Source organism: Seriola dumerili, unplaced genomic scaffold (assembly GCF_002260705.1).
Source record: "Seriola dumerili isolate Sdu_G_001 unplaced genomic scaffold, Sdu_1.0 BDQW01000025.1, whole genome shotgun sequence".
NCBI lineage: Eukaryota > Metazoa > Chordata > Actinopteri > Carangiformes > Carangidae > Seriola > Seriola dumerili.
Window position 1 is genome coordinate 1,265,074 of NW_019174280.1, and position 25,951 is coordinate 1,291,024.

At 41.6% G+C, this 25,951-nt stretch overlaps 2 protein-coding genes across 2 annotated transcripts; one reads left to right on the forward strand and one right to left on the reverse strand.

Annotated features, from left to right (window-relative positions):
- Positions 1-1,697: 1,697 nt before the first annotated feature.
- LOC111236138 (gap junction beta-7 protein-like) lies at positions 1,698-4,103 on the forward strand. The gene is made up of 2 exons (XM_022764756.1): positions 1,698-1,758; positions 3,195-4,103. Exon 2 carries the CDS (start codon positions 3,210-3,212, stop codon positions 4,008-4,010), a length of 801 nt encoding a protein of 266 aa, XP_022620477.1. The 5' UTR covers positions 1,698-1,758; positions 3,195-3,209; the 3' UTR covers positions 4,011-4,103.
- Positions 4,104-6,997: 2,894 nt separating this feature from the next.
- znf292 (zinc finger protein 292) lies at positions 6,998-25,019 on the reverse strand. Its single transcript, XM_022764786.1, has 8 exons — positions 24,855-25,019; positions 18,225-18,379; positions 17,948-18,026; positions 17,464-17,599; positions 16,630-16,832; positions 15,301-15,437; positions 14,722-14,863; positions 6,998-14,213 (listed from the first exon to the last, which is right to left on the reverse strand). Exons 1-8 carry the CDS (start codon positions 25,017-25,019, stop codon positions 7,389-7,391), a joined length of 7,842 nt encoding a protein of 2,613 aa, XP_022620507.1. The 3' UTR covers positions 6,998-7,388.
- Positions 25,020-25,951: the final 932 nt, after the last annotated feature.

Genomic DNA, 25,951 nt, shown 5'->3' on the forward strand with positions numbered 1-25,951 from the left:
TGCCTGATAGAAAATTATCTTTTATATGAGATTAGAAATACACTTATTGTGTGTATTGTTCATCTCTCTTGTATCTTGTATTTATGTTCACTATGTTCACTACAAAACTGTAACATTTGTTTCTCAGAATGTTTCTGTTACGCTGGAACTCTGCACAACTTATTTCCAACATTATAAAGAAGATGACATCATGGCCATTCTAACAGAAGCCCTGAGAGGAAGTCAATTTTTTTTCTGTTTGTTTTTGTAATACTCATTTCGGCCACAAGAGGCTGTGTCAAAAAAAGTCTTTCTGAAGTTACACTGATGTTCAGGGCAGCTGGGTTTCCTATCATTTCCCATCTGTCTGTGGATTGCTACAGTGGGGGAAAATGGAATTAGAGAGAAAAGAAAAATCTTATTTAATAAGTTAAATAAGTCAGTAAATATAACAGGGGTTAAACCCCAGCCTCCAGGGTAAAAGTCCCATACATCCAACGTGACCTCCTCATTAGATGTTATGTGATACAATACAGTATATCTACCCTGTATTTAGAGTAATGGAGAAATTTTAAATCACCTGGAAAAAGTCTGGTTTAGACTGGGGTAGTGGTGCACCTCAGCCTCCTGTGGCTGAAATGAGTAATTACAAAAACAGATAATAATAATAATAATAATAATAATAATAATAATAATAATAATAATAATAATAATAATAATAATAATAAAAAAATAAAATAAAAAAATAAAAATAAAATAATGACAAAAAGTTTTTTCACTAGCCTTTCAGGGCTTCCACACATTTAACATGCAGTAAAAAAGACCTCAAAACTAAGTATATATGTAATAATGTAAGTTCATTTTAAATATGATATTATAGCACTCATACTGTTGCTATCTATGTAAGATCAAGTATTGTATGAAAACCCAGATTTTGAATTGAACCCAGTATCTGTATCAATCACATGTGGCATTAGTAACAAACCAAAGTGTTTGAGTATCAGTTGAAAATGCATTGAGTTATGATGAATTGATTTCATTGGACAGACCTTCAGCTGGATACACACACATGCCTCAAAGAACTTACACTGATAAAAAGCAGAACCTACTTCTGTGCAGTTGTTGTTTAATATTGTTGAATACATTTATCAAAAGTTGAAGAAGATTTGTCCCGTCTCCCAGTTTACCCCACATTACCCACATGTATTATTTAGAAGGGAACAGTGCCTCTCTGTGGTTGGAAGACCCTACTGCACAGATCCTCCTGTTGTATACTGTACAAATATAACTCCCACAGACACTCGGGGCATCAGCTTGTAGCACTGCACACAGATATTCTATGACCTGAACAGTAATGTGAAGATCACTGAGCACAAGAGGAGGAGGAGAGCGGCTATAGGCTGTTCCTCAGGATATTAAGAGTACAGGCAAACACCTGATAAAGAAAGAGACACCAGAAAGACACATGATTTATTCATCAGCAGTGACATGTGATCTAACTCTCCTCAAGTTACATGTGTCACTCCAGTCGCCCACACTGAGCCTGAACTGGCAGCACATATTTGCATTAGACATCTCCATGGTGATGTAGTCTGTGTACACACACACACACACACACACACACACACACACACACACACACACACACACACAGGTGAGCTGGAGGGAGACAGGGTGTGGCTCAGAGCTGTCCCCTGCAGGTGTGCAGGCAGGAGGACTCACAGCACAGAGCGACACCAGCTGCTGTTACACAGAGGAGAAACCCTTCAGACAGCGCCGGTAAGTCTCACTTCTGTCTGACAAACGTCTTCCTCTTCTTCAGTGTGAGATGTGCTGTTAACATGTGTGAAGATAAATGTCATCAGAAGAGCACATTACAGCTGGCTAACATCATTCAGAGCATATAGTACACCACATCATAACTACATCAGTCTGAATCTGAATATGGGTTCACCAATAGATGTATTTTTGAAGACATGGTATTCTGTGTTTATGTGGCTCACTATAGCTCATCATCAGACTACAGCAGTATTATAAGTCTCTGTGTGACTATACAATAGAAGTATATTCAGAAGATGAAGAACAACAATCTTTCAGTTCCACTCCTGAAAAACTCTCTATATGGAACATCACCAAACACTTCTAAGGCACTTTCATTTCTCATTTAGTCAAATAACACCAGGAACATGATCAGACCATGTCAACATCTGAGGTCACAAAAAAAACCTCCCTGTCACAGCCGGTGCTGCACCAAATAGTGAGAGCCGTCAGACTGAGTGAGCTGCTGCCAACCTCGTCACAAGGTTTCATCACAGTCTTTATCCTGGTGGCAGCTGTTAGTCTTCAGATATGGTCACAACTCAAACTAATAAATAAATAAATAAATAAATAAATGTAGAGATACTTAAATAAATACATAAAGAAATCTTGAAATGCATAAATAAATAAATGCACAAATAATTAATAAATGCATAAATAAACCAATCAATGCATAAATAAATAAATGTAGAAATGCATAAATAAATACATGTTAAATGTATGCATTTTTTTGCATTTATGTATGTATTTAATTATTTATTCCGTCATTTATTTATTTATTTATTTATTTATACCCATGTCATTTTTTGTCCTTCATAGTCTTGAACCTTGTTCTTTTGAAATGGTCTACAGTCACAGAATCTGCATTCACATCCCATGGCACCATGTTTGTTAAGCAAAGTAAAACATCTGTAGTGGCAGTTTATCCTGCTCATGTCACAGACTTTGGTGTAAGACTAAAGCCTTCACACCACCCCGAGCAGAATCTGTAACCCCCCCCCCTACATTCATGTAAAAGGTGCAGGACAACAACCAACCATTCATCCAGGTGGGAAACCAGTCTGCTGCTGGTGTTTGCTCATTTGAATATTTCCTTGTTTGTTTTCCTCACTTGAGCACGGAATCAGCTGAAGTGACGAGCCCGTAAGACACATCCTACATCACTGCCCGACATGTAGAGGGGTCCTGGTGGATGTTCAAATACATTTGTGTTTCACCAAACTAAGACAAGGAGGTGGTTGATACAGCTCATCCCTTTGCATCAGTACTGTAGATATAAATGATCATCTGTAGTAAAGAGATAGAAACATGTAAAACACTGGAAACAACATTTATCCCAAACATCCTGTGGTTTCTGCGGTGCTACGTTCAACTCCACCTGGTTTATTCCCCCACAGGAGGCTCAGAGGAAGATGAACTGGACCTTTTTGGAGAACGTCCTCAGTGGGGTGAACAAGTACTCTACTGTGATTGGTCGCATTTGGCTGTCCGTGGTCTTCCTCTTCAGGATCCTGGTGTACGTGGCGGCGGCTGAGCAGGTGTGGAAGGACGAGCAGAGGGATTTTGTGTGCAACACGGAGCAGCCCGGCTGTGAGAATGCCTGCTTCGACCACTTCTTCCCCATCTCACAGGTGCGTCTGTGGGCTCTGCAGCTCATCATGGTGTCCACCCCGTCCCTGCTGGTTGCACTGCACGTGGCTTACAGGGAGCACCGGGAGACCAAACACAAGCGCAGATTGTACCGGGACAAAGGGAGTATTGATGGAGGTCTGTTCTGCACCTACACAGTCAGCCTGGTCTTCAAGATAGCCTTGGAGGTGGGCTCTCTGCTCGCCTTCTACTTCCTGTACAACGGCTTTGAGGTGCCCATACTGCTCCGCTGCAGCCAGAGTCCCTGTCCAAACACCGTGGACTGCTACACCGCCAGAGCCAAGGAGAAGAAGATCTTCCTCTACATCATGGGCTGCACATCCATCCTCTGTGTCGCTCTGAATGTTGTGGAGCTCATGTACATTACATGGAAGCAGCTGTGGAAGTGTTTCACCAGGCGCTACATCCCAGTGGAGGAGAGTGCTCTCAGCCACAGCCGGCCTCCTGTTTCCATTGTCAACAAGTTTGTCTCCGCTGAGCCCACAGCAAACACAGAGGACAGCAGCACACAGCCCACATGTGAAAACCAGCCTGTCCAGTCCTCATGTTCCGTCTCACAGTGAGACCACAGTGAGACCTGGTTTCCTTGACAACCAACACTGCTCACAGGAGTCACTCTTCAACACCTGTACTACAAGAGAGGAGCTGTGGTAAAGCTGTGGTATCATCTGTCAGTGTGAACACACTCTAGTTACAGATGATGGAAAATATCATTTGACTCTAACTCCAGAGTGAAATCTCCACTTAAGGACTGGAAGGTTGTGAAGATGTTTGTATCATGTCCTCTGTGAGGAGCTTTGTGAGGTGTGACATAATGACCTTGATGATGTCATACTAATGTGACAACGCTGATGTCATCAGGGTTATCTCAGGTCAGGCGATCCTACAATTTTTGCAGTTTGAAAGATGTGGGTGTTCACCAGGCAGGAAAGGTCCATTGAAAGATGCTATGAAGTTACATCATGGGAAATGTAGTTTTACAATTTGGACAACACTATACAGTCAGGATGTCTTGGCTTCTAGTGCTTTAATTTTGGTGAGGGTTGCCTCACAGCAAGAAGGTTCTGGGTTTGAAGCGGTGGAGTTTGCATGCATGTTAATTTTAATAATCTTTTTAAATTGCTTGTAATAGACCTTTTTCATAGCAGACATTTTGATGTATCACAGCAGGAACAGCACAAGTGAAACATCTTGTTAATGATGGCTCAGTGTCACCAGTAAACTGACACAACCCCAGGAGGCTGGGAGCAGCTCACTCACTTTTTCTGCTATGACAAGCCAAAATGGATCTTGTGAAAAAAGTCTATTAAACATATCTGAATGGTCTATATCTCTCCTCAGAACTGATGAACTGGAGTCATGTGTAGCTATAAATGAAATCAGAATAACTTGAATTATCTTGAGTTGTTATTTGATAAAAATAACCACGAATTAAAGTCCATTTTTCTTTCATTCCACCAGATTTATTTTAAAATGTTGTTTTGTTTATTTCCCACATTTTCCCCAATAATCTTTTTTTATCACAGATACCTTCATGAGCTCTTTCAAGTTAACCTTAGTAACATTTCAATTGACTTCATAATACATTTTATTGTCACGTTGCAGATATCAGTAGTAATTGTCATTGTTGATAACTAGAATGCATTTTCATTTATCTCTAATGTGTTTGTACAAAGTCACATTAAACAAGTTTGTGTAAAAATCCCACAGAAGTGAAAGAAAAAACTACAAAGACTAAACACTAGAAGTGTCTTTCTTAACCTGACTCAGGGTCAGTCAGCAGTTTGTACTAACTTAAGATCAGTCAGTCTTCCTTTAGCTGTAATTAAATATTGAGTGTATTATGGCTGTAGACAGTGTATCCTATAAAGAACTGATTTCAGCTGATACTGTCAAACTACATTAAGTACTGATCACTGTGTGAGAGGCATGAAAAACAAAATGTACTTTCTCTCAATCTAAATGAAGCATAAAATTAAGATTAGTTAGATGCACCTTTTTTTTTGCCATGAACATGTTAAGTGCAATAATAAATGATTAAGTCACCCTGAAGTAAATCGGGTCTTCTTTCTCAGCTACATGGTTGATACATTATTCAGTGGCTTCTCTGTTGGAACTGCTGCTTTGATTGACAGTTCATTTCAAACAAGACCCCAGAAATGAGACCTGACACAGTTGCACTTTTCTGGTCCGTCGTTATCCAGATATGAACACTTCACTCTGCTGTGGTGGAAAAGTCAAAATAATCTCCTCTCTAACCACGTCACCTCAACCTCGATGGAAAACGTCATGAGGTCAAAGATGTGAAGGAGAATTCATCAGGACTTAGGAAAAGAATCTGACTGCACTGACACTAAGATTTAAAAAAAAAAAAAAACTTTATTCATAACACATGGAGGATAAATCCTCCTTTCCTACCCACAGAACAAAGCAAACAGGACTGAAATGTTGAAATAAGATGACATGAAAGAAAAATAAATTAGTGGTAATAAAATAAAGAAAGTAGAGAAAGTTGAGTCATTAAAAATAATAATTAAATAGAAATAAGGAACTCAGGAAATCAGAATAAATTATATTCAGACAGTACATAGTTTCCTGTTGTAGGTGATTTTGACATTTCTATTCATTTGTTAAATAGAAAATAAATGTTTAGGTTTTTACACAATGGGAGGGGATTTAGTGAAACAACATTTATGTACAGACTATAGTATTTAGTTATGATGATGATATTGTTAACTATGAATTCAATCTGCTTGTTCTTCATGACGACTCCTGACTGATTTAAAGAGGATGAATCTATATTTATGGATTCAGGCTTCAGTGGATCAGATAAGGATTTCCATCAGTTCTGGATGGTCTCACAAACATAAAACAGCTGCTCTGATGTTTCTACATTTATTTGGCTCTGCTGTGGTGAAACTACTTTAAATGTTGCTGCAGCAAGGAATTGTGGGACGGCATTTCACCTTTCCTCTCATAAAGGAAGGTCCAGTGTTTCCTCTCCTAAAGGAGATAAGATAGGAAGCACTGAAGCTCCTTTCCTCATCACTTAGAGAAGTGGAGCAGCTGTGATCATGGCTGCTGCTCAGATACTTCAGCTCGTTTCACCCAGTGAGGAGCCTTCACAAGAAGAAAAGATATATCAAATATAATGTGTTAGGATTAAACAAATGAGACAATGCGTTGAGTAGCAGGTTATACAGGTGTTGATAGGTACATTTTGTTTACGAGTGTATTTACCAAAATGTTTAAGGGCAATTCAACATCTATGAGCAGTTGAGGTTGAGATTTTAACTGGTGAGAGTTTAGATATAAAGTCTGTTACTGATAAGGCGTGAAGAATTACATAAATACTAAATACTGATGAGCATTAAATACAAGGAAACCAATGTTCTAGTTGAGAAACCATATCAGTTACAGCACGGCTGCTTTGTTTTGTTTCCACACAGTAATTTTCCAGTCGCTGTGCACACCGTACAAAACTATTCCTGAGCGGCAGTGTGATCTGAACAAAATGGCAAATGATGGAAAACAAATCAGACTGGTAAAAAACAGTTTGTTTAATAGTAAGACTGCTGGTGGCAGTGGGTGATTTCAAACTATATACACAACGCACAAGAATCAACATCTTCAAATCACAAACTACACACAACAATAGAATCCATTTCAAAGTCCATCTGTTTGTATGTCCCACAGGGATAATTAAGACACCCGAAGCTGATGCCAGATTTTAATTATCAGCAAAATCTTTAATGAACATGCTATACACATTTCTATAAAAAGACAAATTGTACAGATCATATTACAGTATAACTCCAAACAACTGTTTTTTTTTAACTCAGTGTGTAAAAAACAAGTCATATATAAGGGCACCAGTCTGCAGCAGAGTTTACTCATTCAAGTCCTGAGATTCTGCTTAACAACAACAACAAAGGAACAAGTTAGTCATTTTTTTCCAACACCACCACAGGCTGCATGGCCTGCAGCTGTTTCAACATAAGGTCAGTGACACCTGAAAAGGCCGCATCTATAATTATCTTAACCTTACTGAGTGATTTCAGATTCTGAGGGTTGCTGAACCTGACACAGGTGTCTTTGGTGTTCACACTGGATGTTTTTCTCCATGTTTCTGGCACATCCACCTTCCTCGTGAAGGTGTGTTCAGATTTATTTGACTGTTCCAGGAATTTTAAGAAAGACATTTCAAATCCCATAGGTTTAAAGGAGGCCAGTGGAGCACTCTGCTCAGTCATCTCCTCCTGCAGCACTGCAGGGCACGAGGAGTCCGATTCATCGTCCTTGCTGTAAACAACGTCCGTCTTTGTTGTGCGTGGAATTTTCTTGCGTTTCACTATTTTTTCAATCAGCTTTCGTGGACGTCCTCGTTTACGTTTGAGCACCACAGAGCCATCAGAACTCTCATCATTTGATAGTTTGCTGTCGAACAACGCTGCAGGGATCCCCGTGGAGGTCCTTTTGCGCAGGACGGGTTTTGAATATCCATATTCTCCTCCTTCCAGGCTGGTGTCTGCTGCCAGCTCTGCTTCTGACAGGTCAGAGGTGTTGTCTGATTTGGAGTCATCACTCCTGATGGACCGACACTTCTGCCTGGGAACCTTTTTACAGAATATGAAGTGACTCCTTTGCTGTTCCAGGTACTTTTCTGACAGCCCATGTCCCATGTAATGTTTTAATATGCTCCGCTCTGATTTCATGACTGACTCACAGCCTTTGATCATGCAGGGGTATTGCAGAGGAAATTTCTTCGTGCACATTGCAGATGCCTCCACTTTAGATTTCAAGGAGGGTTTTCCATATTTTGTCCAGTGATTGTTTTTTGACTTGCTGACTCTCTTCGAGTCATTCGCCCTCTGTATGATCTTTTTATTGCTCTCAATGTTTTCCTTCCCGTTACTCGTCTTGGTAATTTGGTAAAGCAAAGTCTTTGAGTTCTGTTTCATCCCGTCTTCTTTTATCTGTTGATTTTTGAGTTTAGGCTGGTACAGGTCCTGATGCTTTTTCATGACATGTCTGAGCAGGTTTGACTTTGTCGCATATGAGCGGTCACAGCCTTCGATTTCACACTTGAACGAGCCATTGATTTGTTCTGGTTTGGAAAGCCTTATATCTTTGTGCTGTTCTTTGACATGCCCAATATACTTCCAGAGAATAGTGAAGGATACTGTGCAACCTTGGTGGCCACAAGCAAACCTGCCGAGCTTGATGCCAGATAAGAGATTGCCAACCTTATCGAGACTGAATTCATGCAGCTGAAGATAGTGCTGCAAAAGGTTGGGAACCTCTTGGAAAACTCGGGAGCAGTCTTTGACTTGACATCTGAATTCAGAAATTTGGGGGATCTCTGCCTCTGGCTCCTCCCCATCATGTTCCATTATTTCATCCAGTCCCTCACTCTGGTCCTGCTCCTTGTTCACCTCCAGTGCTGACAAAGCAGACTGGTGAACAGCCCTGTAATGGAGGATCAGATTATGCTGGATGGTGAAGGCTGCCACACAGCCTTGATGAACACAGCGATATGGTCTGTAAGGACTCGTGGCATCTTCCGAGTTGGACTTCTTCTCTTTTGTCTTCTTGGTCACATCCATGCTCGGCTTCACGACTGACTGCCTGTTGACGGCACACTGTCTGTCGAGAGACGTAAGCCCGTTAGCCTCAGGTGTGGAGGACGGAGCTTCGGGCAAATGGTCTCCAACTTGTTGACCACTTGTGTGTTGAGTGGGCACCCTGGGCAGGTTTCTTTGCTGTCCATGTGTCCACTGTTGTGTCGCCGTCCCTGCTCGTGCTGACTGAAGTGCTGACGTGGAGGTGTGGGCCTGTACAGGGGGAGACACTGCTTGTTTGTGCATAGGGGCTGTTTGCAAAGGATGAATGACTGTGGAGCGATTGTCATCTTGAAATTTCGGATTAGTTATGTCCATGTTAGTGCCTGGTACAAATGCCTGTGATACGTAATCACATTTTGCTGCGTCTTGGAATGAATAGAGATGTGCTCTGTTCTCCAGTGAAGGAGTCGCTGCTTTGGTCTGAGCTGCTGGAGCCTGGCTTGGCCTGGCAGGCCACTTTTGAATAGCAGCGGATGCAGCAGCTTTGGCCAACCTGCGCTTCATATCTAGATCTGCGATTTCCTCAGCTGATAATTTGTGAGCTGACTGGTAGTGAGTGCGAAGGTTTGAGTTTCGAGTGAATGTTTTACTACACTTTTGACACTTGAATGGAGCATACTGACCATACCTTTTTTTAACCACATTCACCATCTCAAGTGTGTAGTTGTGAGTTTTGGACAGGTGTTTCCAAAGCGCTTCACTTGACATGGAACTAAATGTGCAGTTCTCGTTCTCACAGGCGAACGGCTTGACAGAGGTGGACGAAGGCGAGCTGCGTGACTGGACCTTTGCAAGTGCTGTCTGGCTGGTTGGAACATTGGTATTTTGTTTCATGGAAGCCGACATCTGATCAGACATTTCTCTGACCAAGTTGAGCCTTTCAAATGCACTTTGAATTTCTGTCATGCATTGTTGCTGGCTGGCAGATAACTGCGTGGGTTCAGAATCTGTATCATTCGCTGCAATCCCTGTGGGGCTCAGTACCTCCTGCTGCGGGTCAGAGGTCTCTCTGAAACAAGTAAAGCTGCGTGTGTTCAGTAGCCGTTCGATTTCGCCAGAGGTTCCCGGGATGATTGCACAGTTTTCTTGAATGACTTGTCCTTGACTAGCTGAGTCACTCTTTACATCACGAAACAGCTGATGATGTCCAGAATTATTGGAAGGACTGCACATTAGGCCAAAAGACATCTTTGAGTTGGCATTAGGGTCAGTGTTGCCTGAAAGACACGAGCTGTTTCTACGCTGAAAGTCGCCGGCCAAAATCTGCTCCCGCAGCCTCTTCTTAATATCTTGCTCAGCCGTCTTCCTTTGTGTCTCAGCTTGCTTGCCACTTGTTGTTGCTGGACATATCTGACTATCAGGTAAGACTGTTTGCATCACTGGGTTTGAATCCGTTTCCGGTGTCTGAATGGCTGTTTCAGAGTCATAGCCTTCACTGTGAATTTCCCCGGGAGTCACATGGTTTGTGGAGACACTGCCAGGAACGGCAATGAGGGGGGTTTCTGTGAGGATTTGAGAAAGAAGCGGGTCAGGGAATTCACTTTCAGCAAATGTATGAATGCTTGGCTGAGGATAATGGATTGTACTATATGAACTGTCCTCTCGTCTTTCCCCTCGCTTCAGCTGGACATTTTCTGTATGCTGTATGACTGAGCTCCCTGGCAAACGCTCACCGGCTCCATAGGGAACACATGGGTTTTGAAACAATGGCTGGGGAGCAGGTGTGTGCACAAAAAGATCAGACATATTGGATTCGGCCATTATTTGTTTCAGAATGTCATCATTTGACTCACCATTCCCATATGTTGGCAAATTATCTTGTGGGTAATTGGCAGTGGGGTAATCCTTTGTGGCTGTTGAAACACTTGTTACAGACTCATGAGGCTTTTCCTCATACACCGCAGCAGGATTATAGGACAACTGTGGCTGAGCAACCGGGCCAACAGTTTGCTCTGAATTGAGGAGGTCAAGAAATGATGTTGGCAAATCTGTATTGAGTTCCGACTCTTCATATGGTTTGCAGATGGTGCGCTTGGACAAGTGTCCTCCGAGGGATTTGGGACTATTAAATTGTCTGAAACACCTGCAACAAACAAATTTGCCGTCCCTAAGAATAGCTGGCCATTTGGTTCTTTTGTTTCTTCTGGCCCGCTTTTGATTTTCGGGATTGTTTTCAGAGACAACCGGCGCATTTGGAGGCTGGCTGTTGCTGCTGTTCTGGCCTGCGCTGTCTGGAGAGGGAAAACTGGACTGGGTTTGCATTGTTTTTTCTGGCGCCTTGGAACCTGAGACTAAACTGCTCTGCATCTGCGATGTATATGGCAGAAGAAGGTCTTCTGCTTGCTGTGACACTTCCTTTGCACTGTCCATGCATGAGGGGAAAACTGACTGGGACCCATTTTCCATAAGTGGTGGCTGCAAGGACTCTGTTGGTCTGTTCATTGTTGATCCTATCATAGAGCAGGATGGGACACTGAGTGGGAGAGCAGCACTGCTAGAATCGACTTGAGGCATCACTTGCAAGTTAGATGGATAGACTTGTGAAGAGCCACAATTTTGAATTTGCTCGATACCAGGGGCTGAGTGCCAGTTCTGACCACCTGACACTTGGGAGTGGGGGTTTGTATCACTTCCTAACTGAGAGAGAACAATGGGATTCAAAACATTTTCCATCAGGAGTGAAGCATTGTGGTTGTGGGCCGATGAAGAATGGGAATGCAGAGTATTATAGTTTGAGGTTGTACCCATGTTGGTGTAAGGAGGTGATTGGATAACGTTCTGCCTCTGAACTCCATGAACTGGTACTTTGCTGCTGTTGCAGTGCTGATTCTGAGGTGAGGTGACTGAACTGAGATGTCCCACAGACGGTGCGCTCTGTGCTGAAGTGTAGGTTATCTTGATTTTAGTTCTGGTAACTTTCCATTGCTCATAGAAATCTGGGTGAACCGTTTTCATGTGCTTGGAAACACTTCTGTAGGAGCTGTAGTGCCTCGTACACAATTCAAATGCACAATGAAATCGCTCTCTCTGTCCTGGAGGGGAACCTGTAGTAGTTGAGGACGTCACAGAGTTCTCGGATCTGCTCCCAGCAAACGGCTGCGGGGTTACTGTTGGAGGAAGTGGCTGTGACATTGCTGGCTCTATGGAGTTTTGGGGCGGTGATACTGATAACAGGTTGCTGCTACACATCGGCCGCTGCTGTCCTGGCAATGGTAAGTTGCAGTCAGAGTTGTAACTCATTGATCCAGCATTCACATTAGTGGGGAACACTTGAGTCTGGCGTTGTAAGACATGTGAATTACAGCCGAGTGGCATGTTACCTAAGTTTGATTCAAATGGATGTACTGATTGATTCTGCTGAGGTGGTCTCATGTAATCAAAAGAGTGACCACCTGAACCATCTCTGTGTCTGTTAGGATCAGACATGTGGGAGTTCACAGGCTGAATCACAGAACTACTTAAACTCTGACTGGTGGGGAAAGGCGGATTTTGTGGTTCATGTTTGACTCTGTAATGTCCTAAGGTTTCCACAGGTGCTTGTGAAGATTTGAGCAAATCCTCAATGGACACTGGCAGCCTTCCCTGATCTGGATTAACAGCACTTTCACTGCTCCAGTTCTCTTGGGAATTCTCTAGTTTAACAGGAGTCTGGTCTGAAAGCATTTGCTCGATGAGTGAAGGGCCAGGCTGGATATTTTGTGAGGTCTGCTCAGACGATGGCTTTTCCTCTTGAGTGGCATGTTCCTTTTGGTGCAAATCCAGCTGCTGTTGTGAATGTAATACTTTCCCACAGTCTACAACTTTACAAGTGAAAGTTTTATAATGTTTTGCCTCATGGTCATACAGTTTGAAGGCCTCATTGAAAACCTTTCCACAATTAGGAAACATGCATCTGGCCTTAAAAACAGAATGTGTTTTCCTGTGTATAAGGAGTTCAGTGTTGGATAAGAAACTTGCCTTGCAGTTTAACTGTATACAGATATAAGGCTTCACACCACAGTGGACCTGTAAATGATCGTTCAGATGGGTGACGTTAACAAAGTGGCGGCGGCAGTACTGGCAAACAACCTTTTTGGTCTGCATTTCCAGGAATGTCTTTGCCTCCTCGTCGTCCCCGTGAGCTTTAACGTGTGCAATGAGATTTTTGAAAAATTTGAAGGTTCTTCTGCATTTTCCAACAGGGCAAATATTGTCATCACTACACTCAATGTTACACCTCTCCACTCTGGCCTGAACATTATGAGCCGACCCCCCATTCTGCCCCGGGGAATCACCATTTTCATACAGTTCATTTTCTGTCTTGGCCTTCAACGCTGCAATAACAGGAGCAGCCGTTTTGGGATTAGCCAATTTCTTGTTTGTTTTCATTGCAGTTAGCCTTTCCTTGCACGACTGTTTGACATGTGACGTTACATGAGGAATCAATGTATCTTTTGAGGTAAAGGTCTGAGCACATATAGGACAGCTGTATACTCCTCCGCTCAGGTGAGTCTGTGCATGGCGTACAATCCTGTGGCCAAGGAACTCCTTGTCACACAGCACACAGTACTGCATGTATGCCTGCCAGTTTCTAAACCTGGCAGATATGAAACCTTTTTCTCTCAGTTTCTTCATTTCTCTGTTTTTCTGTTTCTTGTCTGTGATATCTTTTAGTTCGTAAGTGCCACTGACTAAATGGTCTGGGATATTGTTAAACCCCTCCTTACTGAGGGAGTCTTCCTCTTCTTCTGGGCTCTCGGTGTCATTCAGTAAGTCAATGGATGACACTATTGAAGCTTCTTCACCCATTAGTGCTAGACAATGACGCTTAAGTGTTTTCCAGTCCCAGAACTCTGGGTCAAAAGGCCATTGGGTTTTAAAAACCAGCAGGAGCTCACAGCGTAGTGAGTTGGGGACGGGCATATTCTCCTCCTCTAGTTTTTGATCCGGCTCGTTGTAAAGCGTCTCCACAGCGTAGTAAGAGTCCACTGTTGGCTCCAGGAGGAACTCAGTCAGCTGACAGGCCCGCTTGACCTCTAAGTCAGAGGGAAGCAAACAGGAAATCGTTTTACACACAGTGGCCTTGGTGTTTCCATCATCTGAGTCCAATCGCAGAGCTCTTATGCACATTTCTATGCACACTGGTAGTCCAACACTGTCCATCTGTGAAGAAGAGGAGGACGAACCATTTAAAACTGCCAAACACACACAACAACATTATTTTGAAACTCACTTAGGACTTAAACAATAAATAAAGCAAATTCATTTTGAGAAAAGAAAAACACTTTAAATAAACCAGGGTCATTGAAGTAACTATATCTGGCTGCTGGTTCATGTTAATATCTCATATTCATAAAATGCATCTAAGAGTTGAGGCTAGGACACCCCACTGTATATAACACGAACTAAAACAGCTTGAACATGAACAATGCTATCTTAGTGACAGAATTAGACCATGGCCACTGTTGTCTATGCACAAAACCTCCTTTCACACCCCCATGCAGCATTTCATAATAAAAAGATTCTTTTAAACTCGTGCAACCACAGGATAAAGTCAATGTATTGGGAGTGTTATAATAAATGAAAGCTGAAAGGTAAATGGTGTTTTTCAGATTCAGTTTTCTGTTTTCCCACTCATTGATAATATCCAAAGAGCTGACTGTATACTGACCTCTGATTGGATGACCTTGATGAGGAACAGGATGTGATACATGGTTTTGGAAAGTAAGGACATCTGGCGGCATCTGTCGAGGAAGGCCTGCTCTGACGGCTCCAGACGCTTCAACAGCTTGCTCCAAAACAGAGTGAGCTCCCTGCATCGAAAGAAAGGGGAGAGAGGGAATTCATCACCTATTAATTCATCAAGTCAGAAGTGACCGAAACCTCAGCTATTAACAACGTACAACATACAGCGACACAAACAACAAACAGGAAAGTGTCAACTGAGATCAACTGAGGACACTGAGGGGGTGATTCAACGTGTGGTCTGTTTGGACTCGATGATCAGAATCAGACCAATTCTGAACTATGGCAGTTTTTCCCACTATGATGTTCCTTAATGCTTCTTCACATCAGTATACATGGGATAAACATGCTGCCATACTAATTCCATATTAACACAGATTCTGAAACTAAGAGAATCACCATGTTATTTTGTTTTTCCCTGTCAACGATAAATCTTTTTCTCCCTCCATAAAGAAAGGAACTTGTGTCTATGCAGATATGCATGGGGTGGCTTGTGTTTCCTTACCAAGCACAGTATGTGTCTCCTCGGAGAAGCTGTCGGCTCAGGAAGGCTGCGCATAAACTGAAAGCTGCCGTCTCATCTCCATCTGACTCCAGATTGCAGATCATCTCTAATGCATCACGGCAGTCCTCCTTTGAAAGCTGCACAGATTGAGGTCATAGAAACAGTCATTAAGTTTCACTAGAAGCAATGCATGTTCACTTAAGAGAACACCTACAAGCTGAAACACTAAAATGCCTTCAAAGCTGACAGTCTCACAAACTGTGTTTAAGTGTTATCTGTGAAGTTGTGCAGGGCTTGAGACTAACGTCATCCCGTCGACGCTAGAACATGTGTTTGGGACGAACACAGATCAGGCCTGGGACACCTCCAGGATGAAAGGATATATTTAATTTTTCATTAATTTCTTTTAAACTATAGTTTAGGAAATTACAGACTGAAACAAGCTCTGACTGACTACAATGGAGCATGTGTTCTCCTGCTGTTGCTATAGTTACTATCACTCAGCGCAACATCTTTAATGTTCCGGTGCAGACCTCATAACCCCCCAGTCACAGCTCACTGGAAGGATCTCATGAATTTGCTGTGCTAACAAAACAAAACACAGAGTGACCACAGACCAACACATCCTGAGTCTGAGGAAACTAAAGGACACAATTTAATGTTTGTATTTTTTATTAGGCATTGAATTGAAACAGTCACCAGCTGCTTGGTGATTATTTCCTAGCTAACTTAAGCTACCTGTATGCCTACATGGACTGTTACTATGGTTACTATCACTCAGTGTGAGATCTGAAATGTTCCAGTGCAAAACTCATAATTCAACTTACCCATTATTATTCCTACTCCAGCCCTGAATATTAAGAAATACTACGAAATACAGACACTAATATTGGTTTTTAAGAGCAGAAACAGGTCCACAGCATAATTATATAATTATCTACTCTAACTATAAAGCAAGAATCTCTGTCTGTCTGTGTGTGTATGATTTTAGCAAAGTAAAGAAACAAATGTCAGAGTTAGCACACTGGTATTTGTTCTTATTCGTTTCACCCAACACACACACATTTCTAAGGTTACCTAAACACACCACAGGTTAATTGTTAAGTATCAGGTAGAAAAGATGAGACAGATAATAAGCAGACATGATTGTTTCCTTCACAGGAAACACACAACAACAACAACCTTGACCTTTAAGAACTGTTGCGTGTGTGTTATTGTGTATTACAGTAGTTGGTTCAACTAACATGATGCAATGCTGTACTAGGTGTGGTCACATCACTTATCCACCCACATATTGAAGCCAAACAGTCACCGTGTAGCTACACGTACCTCGTCCATGAGCCGATCCTGTTCTGAGGTAGCACAGAGGCAGACCAGGTACATCTGCTTGAAAGGTCCCTTCCCTTGGAGAAGAGGACACTCAGAGCATGTCTTTGCCAGCAGTGCAGCCTTCCCAAGCTGCTTCTCCTTCATCAGTTGCTTCACTCTCATCTCCAACAGGACCTGCCCCTCCTGCACCAGGAACTCCTCAACTGAAACCAGGGGGAGAACAGATAGTGACATTGTGTTCTGACTTCATGAATCATGTTTTAATTGTTTTACATAATATTCCTGTCACTTTATCTTCACAAGCCTACCAGGGCCTGCTGCAGAAAGGAATCCCTACATCATGATGCTAACACCACGCTTCACAGTGGTTACGGTGTGTCTCTGGTGATGTGTAAAAGTATTACTGTATCACGTCATCATCATGTTTTTGGTATCATGGCCAAAAAGGTCAGCTTTCTTCTTCTTTTGTTTCAGTCTCCCACATCAGTGTTTCTGTGGGAGACTAAAACAAAGCAGAAGAAAATTGACCATTTCACATTCGCTGCGACAGAAACTGCCGCTGCTACAATTTCACAAAGTCACACTTCCACGACTCTACTGAGGGCTTTTAATTTGAAACAATGCAGGAAGTGGAGATGTGGCGACACCCGGCCGAGGTGAGAGGGAGGGAGAGAAAGAAGAGAAAAGAAACAGGTAGATTTAACCTGACATGAAGTTAGATACATTACAACACAATCATGGACCAGCAGTAACTTCTTACCGGCCCTCTCTGTGTGCCTGTCTGTCAGGGTGATACACCTGTCTACTTACTCTGAAAACCAGAGCACAACTCACTTTGTTCTGTCTGTGGACTTTCATTGGACAGGAGGCCTTGCAGGACTCTGTTGGTCCAAACCCCATCATACTGAGCCAAAGCAGACAGCAGGGATAGCTGAGTGAGTCCATTCTCCTGTAGCGTACTGTGAGCAAACTACACACAACAGGAAGACAACATTACTCACAAGGTGTGTGACAATGTGATGTTTGAGACTATTTTTCAGCATTTTGAAGGGTGTGAATTTCAAATGAAAAGCAAATGTATGGAAACTTAATCAGTTAAATTAAAGGCTGTGAACCATGAAGATGACGAGTGAATTCTGTTTGAAGTCCTATTTCCTCATTTGAACCTGAAGCCCTAACAACACTGTATAAGCACAGGCTGTGGACATTTTGAAAGCTGACATATTTTGACTCTAAACTTTTAGAAGGACTAGTGCCACGTTCACACTGTGTAACTTGACACAGTGTTAGTCACAAACTAAGTTATAGACATCTTTACCTGCACAGATGACTTGAATTCTTTCCACAGGCCGTCTGGAACATCCTCCTTCAATGAGAGCAAAAGCTCCACAAAACTCCTGCAGAACAAAGAGGAAATAAACAAGAACATGACATTGACTTCGGCTGCACTTTTAAATATAATCACAGAAATGTTGATAGACTTGACAGGAAAGCTGTAATTCAGCTTTTGTTACAGGGCTGCATTCAGCATAATAATGAATGGTTATGGGGGTTAAGTATAACTTATCTGCAGTTATTCGAAAAAAGGTACTTACAGTGACAGCCTTTCAACTACAAGAGGAACATTTTCACACTGCAGGGAGAGGTATGGAGAGGCTTGTGCGTAACTCAGCAGGGCGACTATGTACACTTCCACCAGCGGCAGAGGCTCCTCCTCTATCTTCCAGCGGCCTGCGTACTCCAGCAGTGTCTACAGAGAGGGAACAACAGCCATTTAAAGAGGCCCTGTGTGTACTTACAACCTTTCCCCGGTAGGGTTGCTTGATTATGGCAAAAATCATAATTGCGATTATCTTGATCAATATTAAGATCAATATTTAGTCAATGAATTTGGAAACATCAAACATTTATTGAACTTTAAAAAAAAGTTGTGTTTTTAACATTGTAGCTTGAACTTTAAATACAATTCAACAGAGACGGATATATAGATGGATAGATCGTCGCTAAACAGCACAACAATAATCGTTTTTTCTTGATTATCATGGTTTCATAATCGTTGGAAGCCAAATAAAAAAATAAAAAAATAAAATTTGATTAATGGACCATTTAGCACGAGAACTAATAACGATCAGGGCTGAAAAGACATGAAATGAGCATCACCTAAGGTCTCTACACAGATATTTACACTAGTGTCCCTAAATGAAAAACATTCCATGAAAATGAAGGGGTTCAGTTTTCACTGACTGAAGATTACTAAAGAATTGTGTAACATTAAGATGTACTTGGGACCTAATGATGGATTTAATGAATGCATCCCCTTTCAAACAGCATTAAGTCTGAATTCTTTATAAGCTCTTGGAATAAGGGTTGAGATTTTAGCACTTTAAACAATCTGAATTCAGTATTGAATTTGAATTTTTATTTTTACTGTCCAACTTTTCAAAGTTACTAAAATTACAAACAACACCTTAAAAAGAAATAAGTTTAATTCATTCTCAAATCATTTGTGTTCAGAGGATGCTCAGTATACACAGTATAAATATGTATGTAGTAGCAGATGGCTACTTGCTCCAAATACTGACAGTCAACTAAACATTAATCCTTAATTTACTGATATGATACGAGTTAAGTTTCAACTGGGAGACTGTGGCTGCAGAAAGTGTATTTTATATTTTACAGAAGCCTCCTCCCTCTCTCTCCAGCAGTTGGAACTACAGATACACCCAGAACACCATTGCATAATATTAGGACTGCAAAATTAATTAAATATAATTGAAAGTGCAATATCCAAATTGCAGGAGCTGCAATTTCTTTTTTTGATAAAAGGTAAATGTGTCACAGCAGACCATAAATGAAGCTTTGTGGTGCTACAGAGACACCCTGACCTATAAAAGATATTCTCCAGATGTAAGAAAACATGTGTTTTTGGTACAGCACAACCCAAAAAAAACATCATTTAAAAAAAATTTCAGTAAAAATAAAATGAAAAAATGACAATTCCAGCTGAAACAGTGACTCATTGCAATATCTGCCAAATGAATGGCAATATGACTTTTGTGCACATTTTTCAGCACTACATTATGCTAATGTTTCTATTATTTTGTCCAGGGTAGATAACAGAAACAAATCACTGTATAATCCAATACAGCAACAGGAACACAAACTACAAACAAAATGATCATCAAGTTGAATCAACGCCTCTCTAAAGCTGTTTAAATAAGAGCTGAACATTATAACCTTAATGAAGGAGGATTTATTGCACGACTGATGGATTCAATTTAACCCAATAAACTTCATTCCCATGTTGATTTATTCTGATGAGAACAGATACAACACCTACTCAGTTTTCCTGCCTGTAGCATTCTTAGTCATTGTGACCATTCACGCTCAACTTGGTCAGAAAAAGAAACGCAGGCTTGTCAGGCTGGATACCTGCAGGAGATAGCGGGAGGGGGGAAACAAGCCAAGTGCAAACAGCTCTGTTTACAGAACTCACTCTATACTTCAAGGATGTTTCAACTTCAGCCTACACGCTCATGATCCTCCGCCCACAGCTTCTCCCTCTGGACTCTTTACTCTGCTGCTTACCACTCACAAAAACAAACTGAAACACGGTCAAAACAGAGTATCTGTCTGGACTGCATGTGGTCAATGTGTAAAGATGAGGATGTAGTTAAAAACTGTCGTGGAACCACTGTAAACATTTACTTTCAATGGAAAGTACCAGAAGCTGCTGAAGCTAAATGGAAAGACATTGTTTTTCTTCTTCTGTACATTTTATACTGTTCTCTATTCTCTCTGTCTGAAACACTATGTTAGAGCTCAGGGCTTTAAGGCCCCCCTCCTCCCTCTGAAGCTGACCAATCAGAACCCAGTGTGCTCTGATTGGTCAGCTTGCCAGAAAACATTCTACACACTTGTGTAAACGAACAGTTGTGTTGGCTTCATTGTGGAAGCATCGGTTCTGCCTTATTGTTTTGTGCAAGAGTGCAATTCTGAACCAGAAGATGACAGACCTGATCCACCTTCACAAGCTGGACTGAAGCAGAAAACGAGCGTACCCACTGTCAGGCAGCCGGAGCGAGGGAAGAGGCAGAAATATGGAGATTGCTGCGCATCAAAAATGAAGCTCTAACTGTGCGTGGTTTCTAAAGCAGTCCTCCTTGAAGTGCAGGCTCACACCTTAATGTAGGTATTTTGGAGCAGTGGAGAACCATGGGAAAAATGAAGTAGATTTCTCCAGGCAGTTAAGAACACGCTGTTATTTCAGCATGGCTACAAAACTAAAGAAAACTAAAGCACATAACTAAAGCAAGTAGTTATGTGCTGTGCCTTGTGTGGGGAGTACCAAGCTTGCAGGGGGTGTCCAGGTGGGCAGCACCAACAGATGTATTGACGTCAACAGAACCAGGAAGTAATGTCTGGAACCCCAACGAGGCGTTTCATACAGAGGAGAAAATTGTTTTTTACCCAGACAGAGTTTCTCCCTTTGGTGTAAACTTTGATCCGTGTGACTCTGTAGACCATTTACATGCACAAAAACCTATATAACCCAATAAAAGATGGAGAAAAACTCAGAAAAGCATAATAGGTCCCCTTTAAGACTACATTTTAACCACCATTCACTTTCAAGCTGCTGCTAAAATCCTGATTTTAGGAAGTTAGAAGCTCATTCATGTCTGTCAGAGGCTGTGCAGTCAGCTGAATCACAGTCAGAGGTGTACCTGTGGCGGGAAAGCCTGACCTCGCACTTGAGGGGTGGTACCTGTGCCTCTCTTTGACACCAAGGTTTGTCCAAAATGTTGCTAGATTTGTTGCTAGGGGCAAAAAAAGGTGGGAACAGTTGCTAAAGGTGTCTAAAAAGTCTAGTAAAACAAAAATAAAATTTCATGAGTGTTTTTTAACCTTTCATTCATGACATCGATAATTTATACTCATCAACAACGTTGTTGAACTAAGACCTTGAGTATTTGAATCAAAAGGATTGTGAGAAACGAAGTAAGCGTCATTATCATTATTTGTAGTATCATACATATATTGCCCTGCCACAGTTTCACATATAAGTGCATGTACCCCACTGAAGAGCTGCTGGTTGTGCATGAGAGCTGCACTGTAATTTAAGAGCAGAGGAGATGGACAGACAGACAGAACACATCATTTAGTCTAGGCTACAGCCAACATTAAAAAGGACTTGAAACAGCGTGGGGACCAAAAATGCTTAAAGGGGACATCCATTCCGATTATCCAAAACAAACAATGACCGACTGAGAGCATGCTACATTTGGACTGTGTATTTGCAGGACATTTCCAAATTCCATATAGCACTTTGAAAGTGCTGATATTGATATTGGGGCAAAGGGATTGAAGGGAAATCTTTTTGTGCTCATTGTGGAGGTGTAGTACAACAACATCCCACTCCAGTAATTCTTTCCTGAACAGAGTGGGTATTTTACTCGTCTATGAATGAAATTATGCTGTCTGAACTGTCTTGGGCCTGATGGTTGAAGGTTTGAAGGTTTACTGTTAATATCCAGTCTCAGAGCTTCAGTTAAAAATGCCTGTCTTCATTACAATGACTGCTAGCACCAAATGCAAACTGTTAGCCAAAAATAGCTTGTGCTAGAGCAACAAGGTTGAACTGTAACAGTATAGGTATACATGTCCACAAGAACTGTGCCAGTTCTTGTGGACATGCCAGTTCTTTTCTTCATTCACTGACTCATTGTTTAGTTTATAAAAAGTAAATAAACAGTGAAACATGCCCATGTCAATTTCTATTGGTAAGAAGACCAAGATTTCAATCTTAATGTTAAGAGTTAATTATTACACCATTACTTTGAGTGTGTGTTGTGCTTCTCTCTGCTGTCAAATACGGTTGATTGCCAGGAGCAGTAGGTGATGATTAGAGCCGGGCAATTAACTGAAAAAGGATCAAAACCGACATTTAGACGCCCTCACCAACTTACTCTTGCTCATATCAATTAATATGTTCCCCAATGACATATTCATGAACTGTCCTCTTCAAAAAATACGCCTCCGCCCTGTGAAACTATCATTAATCCAGTCACACAAAGCGAAGCTGGCGATATGAAGGACTCGAGCACCAACACTGAGCCTCAGCCAGCAGCTTCTACCTAAAACGAAGCCGTGTCCGTCGTTTGGCTTCAGTGAAGATGACGCTGAACAAAAAAAGGTCAAAAACAAACACTGCGGAAAAACAGTTTCAACAAGCAAAGGTGACGCCCAATTAGTCGAAATATAATCGAGATCTCAATATTGCCAAGTGCAATATCCAAATCACAGGAGCTGATATTTTTTTGATAAAGGTAAAATGTGTCACAACATTGTTGTGTATTGTTAGCATCATAAGTGTTGTAGGTGAAAATGAAAAAAAGAAAAACATTCCAACTGAAAACGCAATATTTTTTTTTGCATATCAAGCAGCCCTAGCTGGAACACAATCACGTTGCCGAATATGAAGAGTGCATGGCTCAAAAAAAAAAAAAAAAAGAAGAGGCAGATAAGCACCAAAGTGCTTCCACAAAGTATCTGTGTGCTTTGATTTCAACTGTTCAAAATATTCAATAAAAAGCCATAAATAGTTCATCTGTGTGCATTTCTTTAAATGATTTTAAAATCACAAACATGGTCTTTTTGATTAGAAAAAAAGTGTCTGAATGGACTAATGGATTTAATGGATCAATTAATCATGTGATTCAGTCAAATGTCTTCTAAATTGCTAGTTTATTAATGTCTTTTTAGAAATCAGACTCAAGCGTCACCCCTGTTCAGGTTTAAAAACCATGGTACCTGGTTGCTTGTAAGCAAATGCATATAATGAGCATTTTCTCTCACTAAACAACCTCAATGTGGATGACAATCACAGGAAGAACTCTTACTGAATTTTCTGTCCTTTTTAATATTGAATTTAAACGGAAGTTGTTACAATAATCATACCAGACTTGGAACACTCGCCACATCAGGCTGTTCTGCAGTAAGTACTAAAGGATGATTTTTTGTCAGTATATCTGGAATATTTATGTGGCTATTGTCAAAGAACCTTTCAACAATTATCTCACAACAACAAACTCCGCAGTATGAGTCCTTGTGAATCCATTCATCACTATCAATACTATCTCTTAAGCATTCCACATGACCCTACTACTACTACTACTATGTTTAGATATACTAGATGCACACTTTCATGTTAACGGCATAACCCAGTGTCACACTTTATGCGTTCAGCTCCTGGAGACAGTGGACATATTCCCTTTCTCCAAATCCGTCAGCCAAGAAGACCATTATAATGGGAGTCGAGATGCTTGATGCAGATCCGCCCTCCCCGTTCCCTCATATGCTGCTGTCTTACTATTGGGAAACGTCCTGTACGTAAAGAAGACCTGTACGCAAAGACGACTAGAGGACTGGGTTGTTCTAGTGTGCAACTGTGATGGAAAACGGCATGGGTCGTCTGTATAGGCGTGCGTTCCTTTCTGCACGTACATAACTCGAAATCCATCGGGGGACGCTCGCTAATCCTCACCCCTCCACACTACTGCCTTATCAAATTCACTGCACCTTACGCAAATTGGCCGACTCTAAATGACAACGTTTTTGTACATAGCTAAATCTGGGGCACTGGCCACAACAGAAACCGCTGCAACGCTAGACCGATTGGTTTTGCTCGCCGACTTTACAACAGCTCCGTTACCACCGAAGACAATCCGCGAAATTGGTCTCACGAGTACGCGCACGTAGCCAAACATACAATGCTAAAAGCTAACGGCTAACTGCAGGTAGGGCTGGGTGGCTAGTTTTGGGAATTGCCATCACTCTGAGGGAAACTAACAAACACGTTGTTATTAGACTGTTGCAAGTCAGTGATAAATATCTGAAGGATTTTAACGCCAATAACATAACGGTTCACTACCTCCTGCAGACACAGCTATCAGCTAGCGTGTGCTAATAGCTAGCTAGCAGAGCTAGCTATGTCAGCGGTCAGATTGAGTTCAGTTGCTGCGATCTACTACACCGATCAACTTTAGTTACAATTGCACATGCTTTTACCCTGTTAATGGCAAAACTCGAACAACAAACACCCAGTCCCACCAAGCATTGTTGGGCTTTGAGATCAAACCTTTAACTGGATTCTCCAGGAGCCCGGACGTACCATTATTAGTGCAAGACGGCTAGCTTGTTGGCTAAAGATGTGAGGGGAAACTCACCCTACAAAACTCTTGGCAGTACTCAGAAGAGGAGTGGACCGGAGATTCGCTGCTTTCACTACCCACGACTTCTTGCAATTCTTGCAACCGTTGTCTGAGTTCCCAAATCGTTTCACTGATCCCGTTCTCAGGACTACGGTCCTGCTCGGCCTCCTCGTCCGCCATCTTCACACCCAGCTCCAGCGCGTACCACTACCGCGTCGCTACGTAACAGCGTACGTGATGATGCAGGCGCTGTCATGACTACAGAGGTCACGTACGGATTAGTTTTTGGGAATAATTAAGATAGAATAAAAATAGAACATTATTTATTGATAGCTGGATTGAAAATGACATTTTTTGTTGGTGACACAGCTACTAAAGGAAAACAGACTTTTACCGAATTATACATTAAATAAATATAAATATGGAATTCCAGTTATTCCTGAAGAATTTGCAGTTGTCTTTGTATTTGATAGATAGATAGATAGATAGATAGATAGATAGATAGATAGATAGATAGATAGATAGATAGATAGATACTTTATTTATGCCGTAGGGGAAATTCATGTATCCATTAACTCACTAATAGTTAATAATAAATAAACAATAATAATTACATTAGTCCACTGCATTTGGCTGAGTTGTATAGCCTGATGGCAATGGGGACAAAGGATCTCCTGAACCTCTCTGTTCTGTGGAGAGAATGTTTGGTATTATCCAAGGTGGCCTTAATTTTACATTGCATGCATCTCTCCACAACTGTTCTGAATGAGTCCAGACTCCTGCCAAGCACAGACCCAGCTTTTTTGACCAGCTTGTCCAGTCTCCTTCTGTTCATATCTGACAAGCTGCTGCCCCAGCAAACTGCAGCATTAAAGAGTACACTGGCTACCACTGATGGATAAAACATGTGCAGCATTTCACTGCAGACATCAAAGGACCTGAGCCAACCCGATCGGGTATCTTTGGGTCTTTTGAGATTAATGCAAGGAATTGGCAGGATGTCTGATATGAAGTCACAATTAAAAATTAACATTATGTTAGATGGTATGGATAGACTAAAAATGTAATAATAGTCATATTAGGAGACTTTGCCAGGGGTTCATAACTCCAGA

Coding starts and splice junctions, on each gene's coding strand:
- LOC111236138 (XM_022764756.1), top strand. CDS start 3,210: ATGAACTGGACCTTTTTGGAGAACGTCCTCAGTGGGGTGAACAAGTAC.
- znf292 (XM_022764786.1), bottom strand. CDS start 25,019: ATGGCGGACGAGGAGGCCGAGCAGGACCGTAGTCCTGAGAACGGGATC. Junction 18,380..24,854: donor ACTGCCAAGAGTTTTGTAGG/GTGAGTTTCCCC, acceptor CCCTCTCTGTAG/ACACTGCTGGAGTACGCAGG. Junction 14,214..14,721: donor TCAAGGTCATCCAATCAGAG/GTCAGTATACAG, acceptor TCTTCTTCACAG/ATGGACAGTGTTGGACTACC.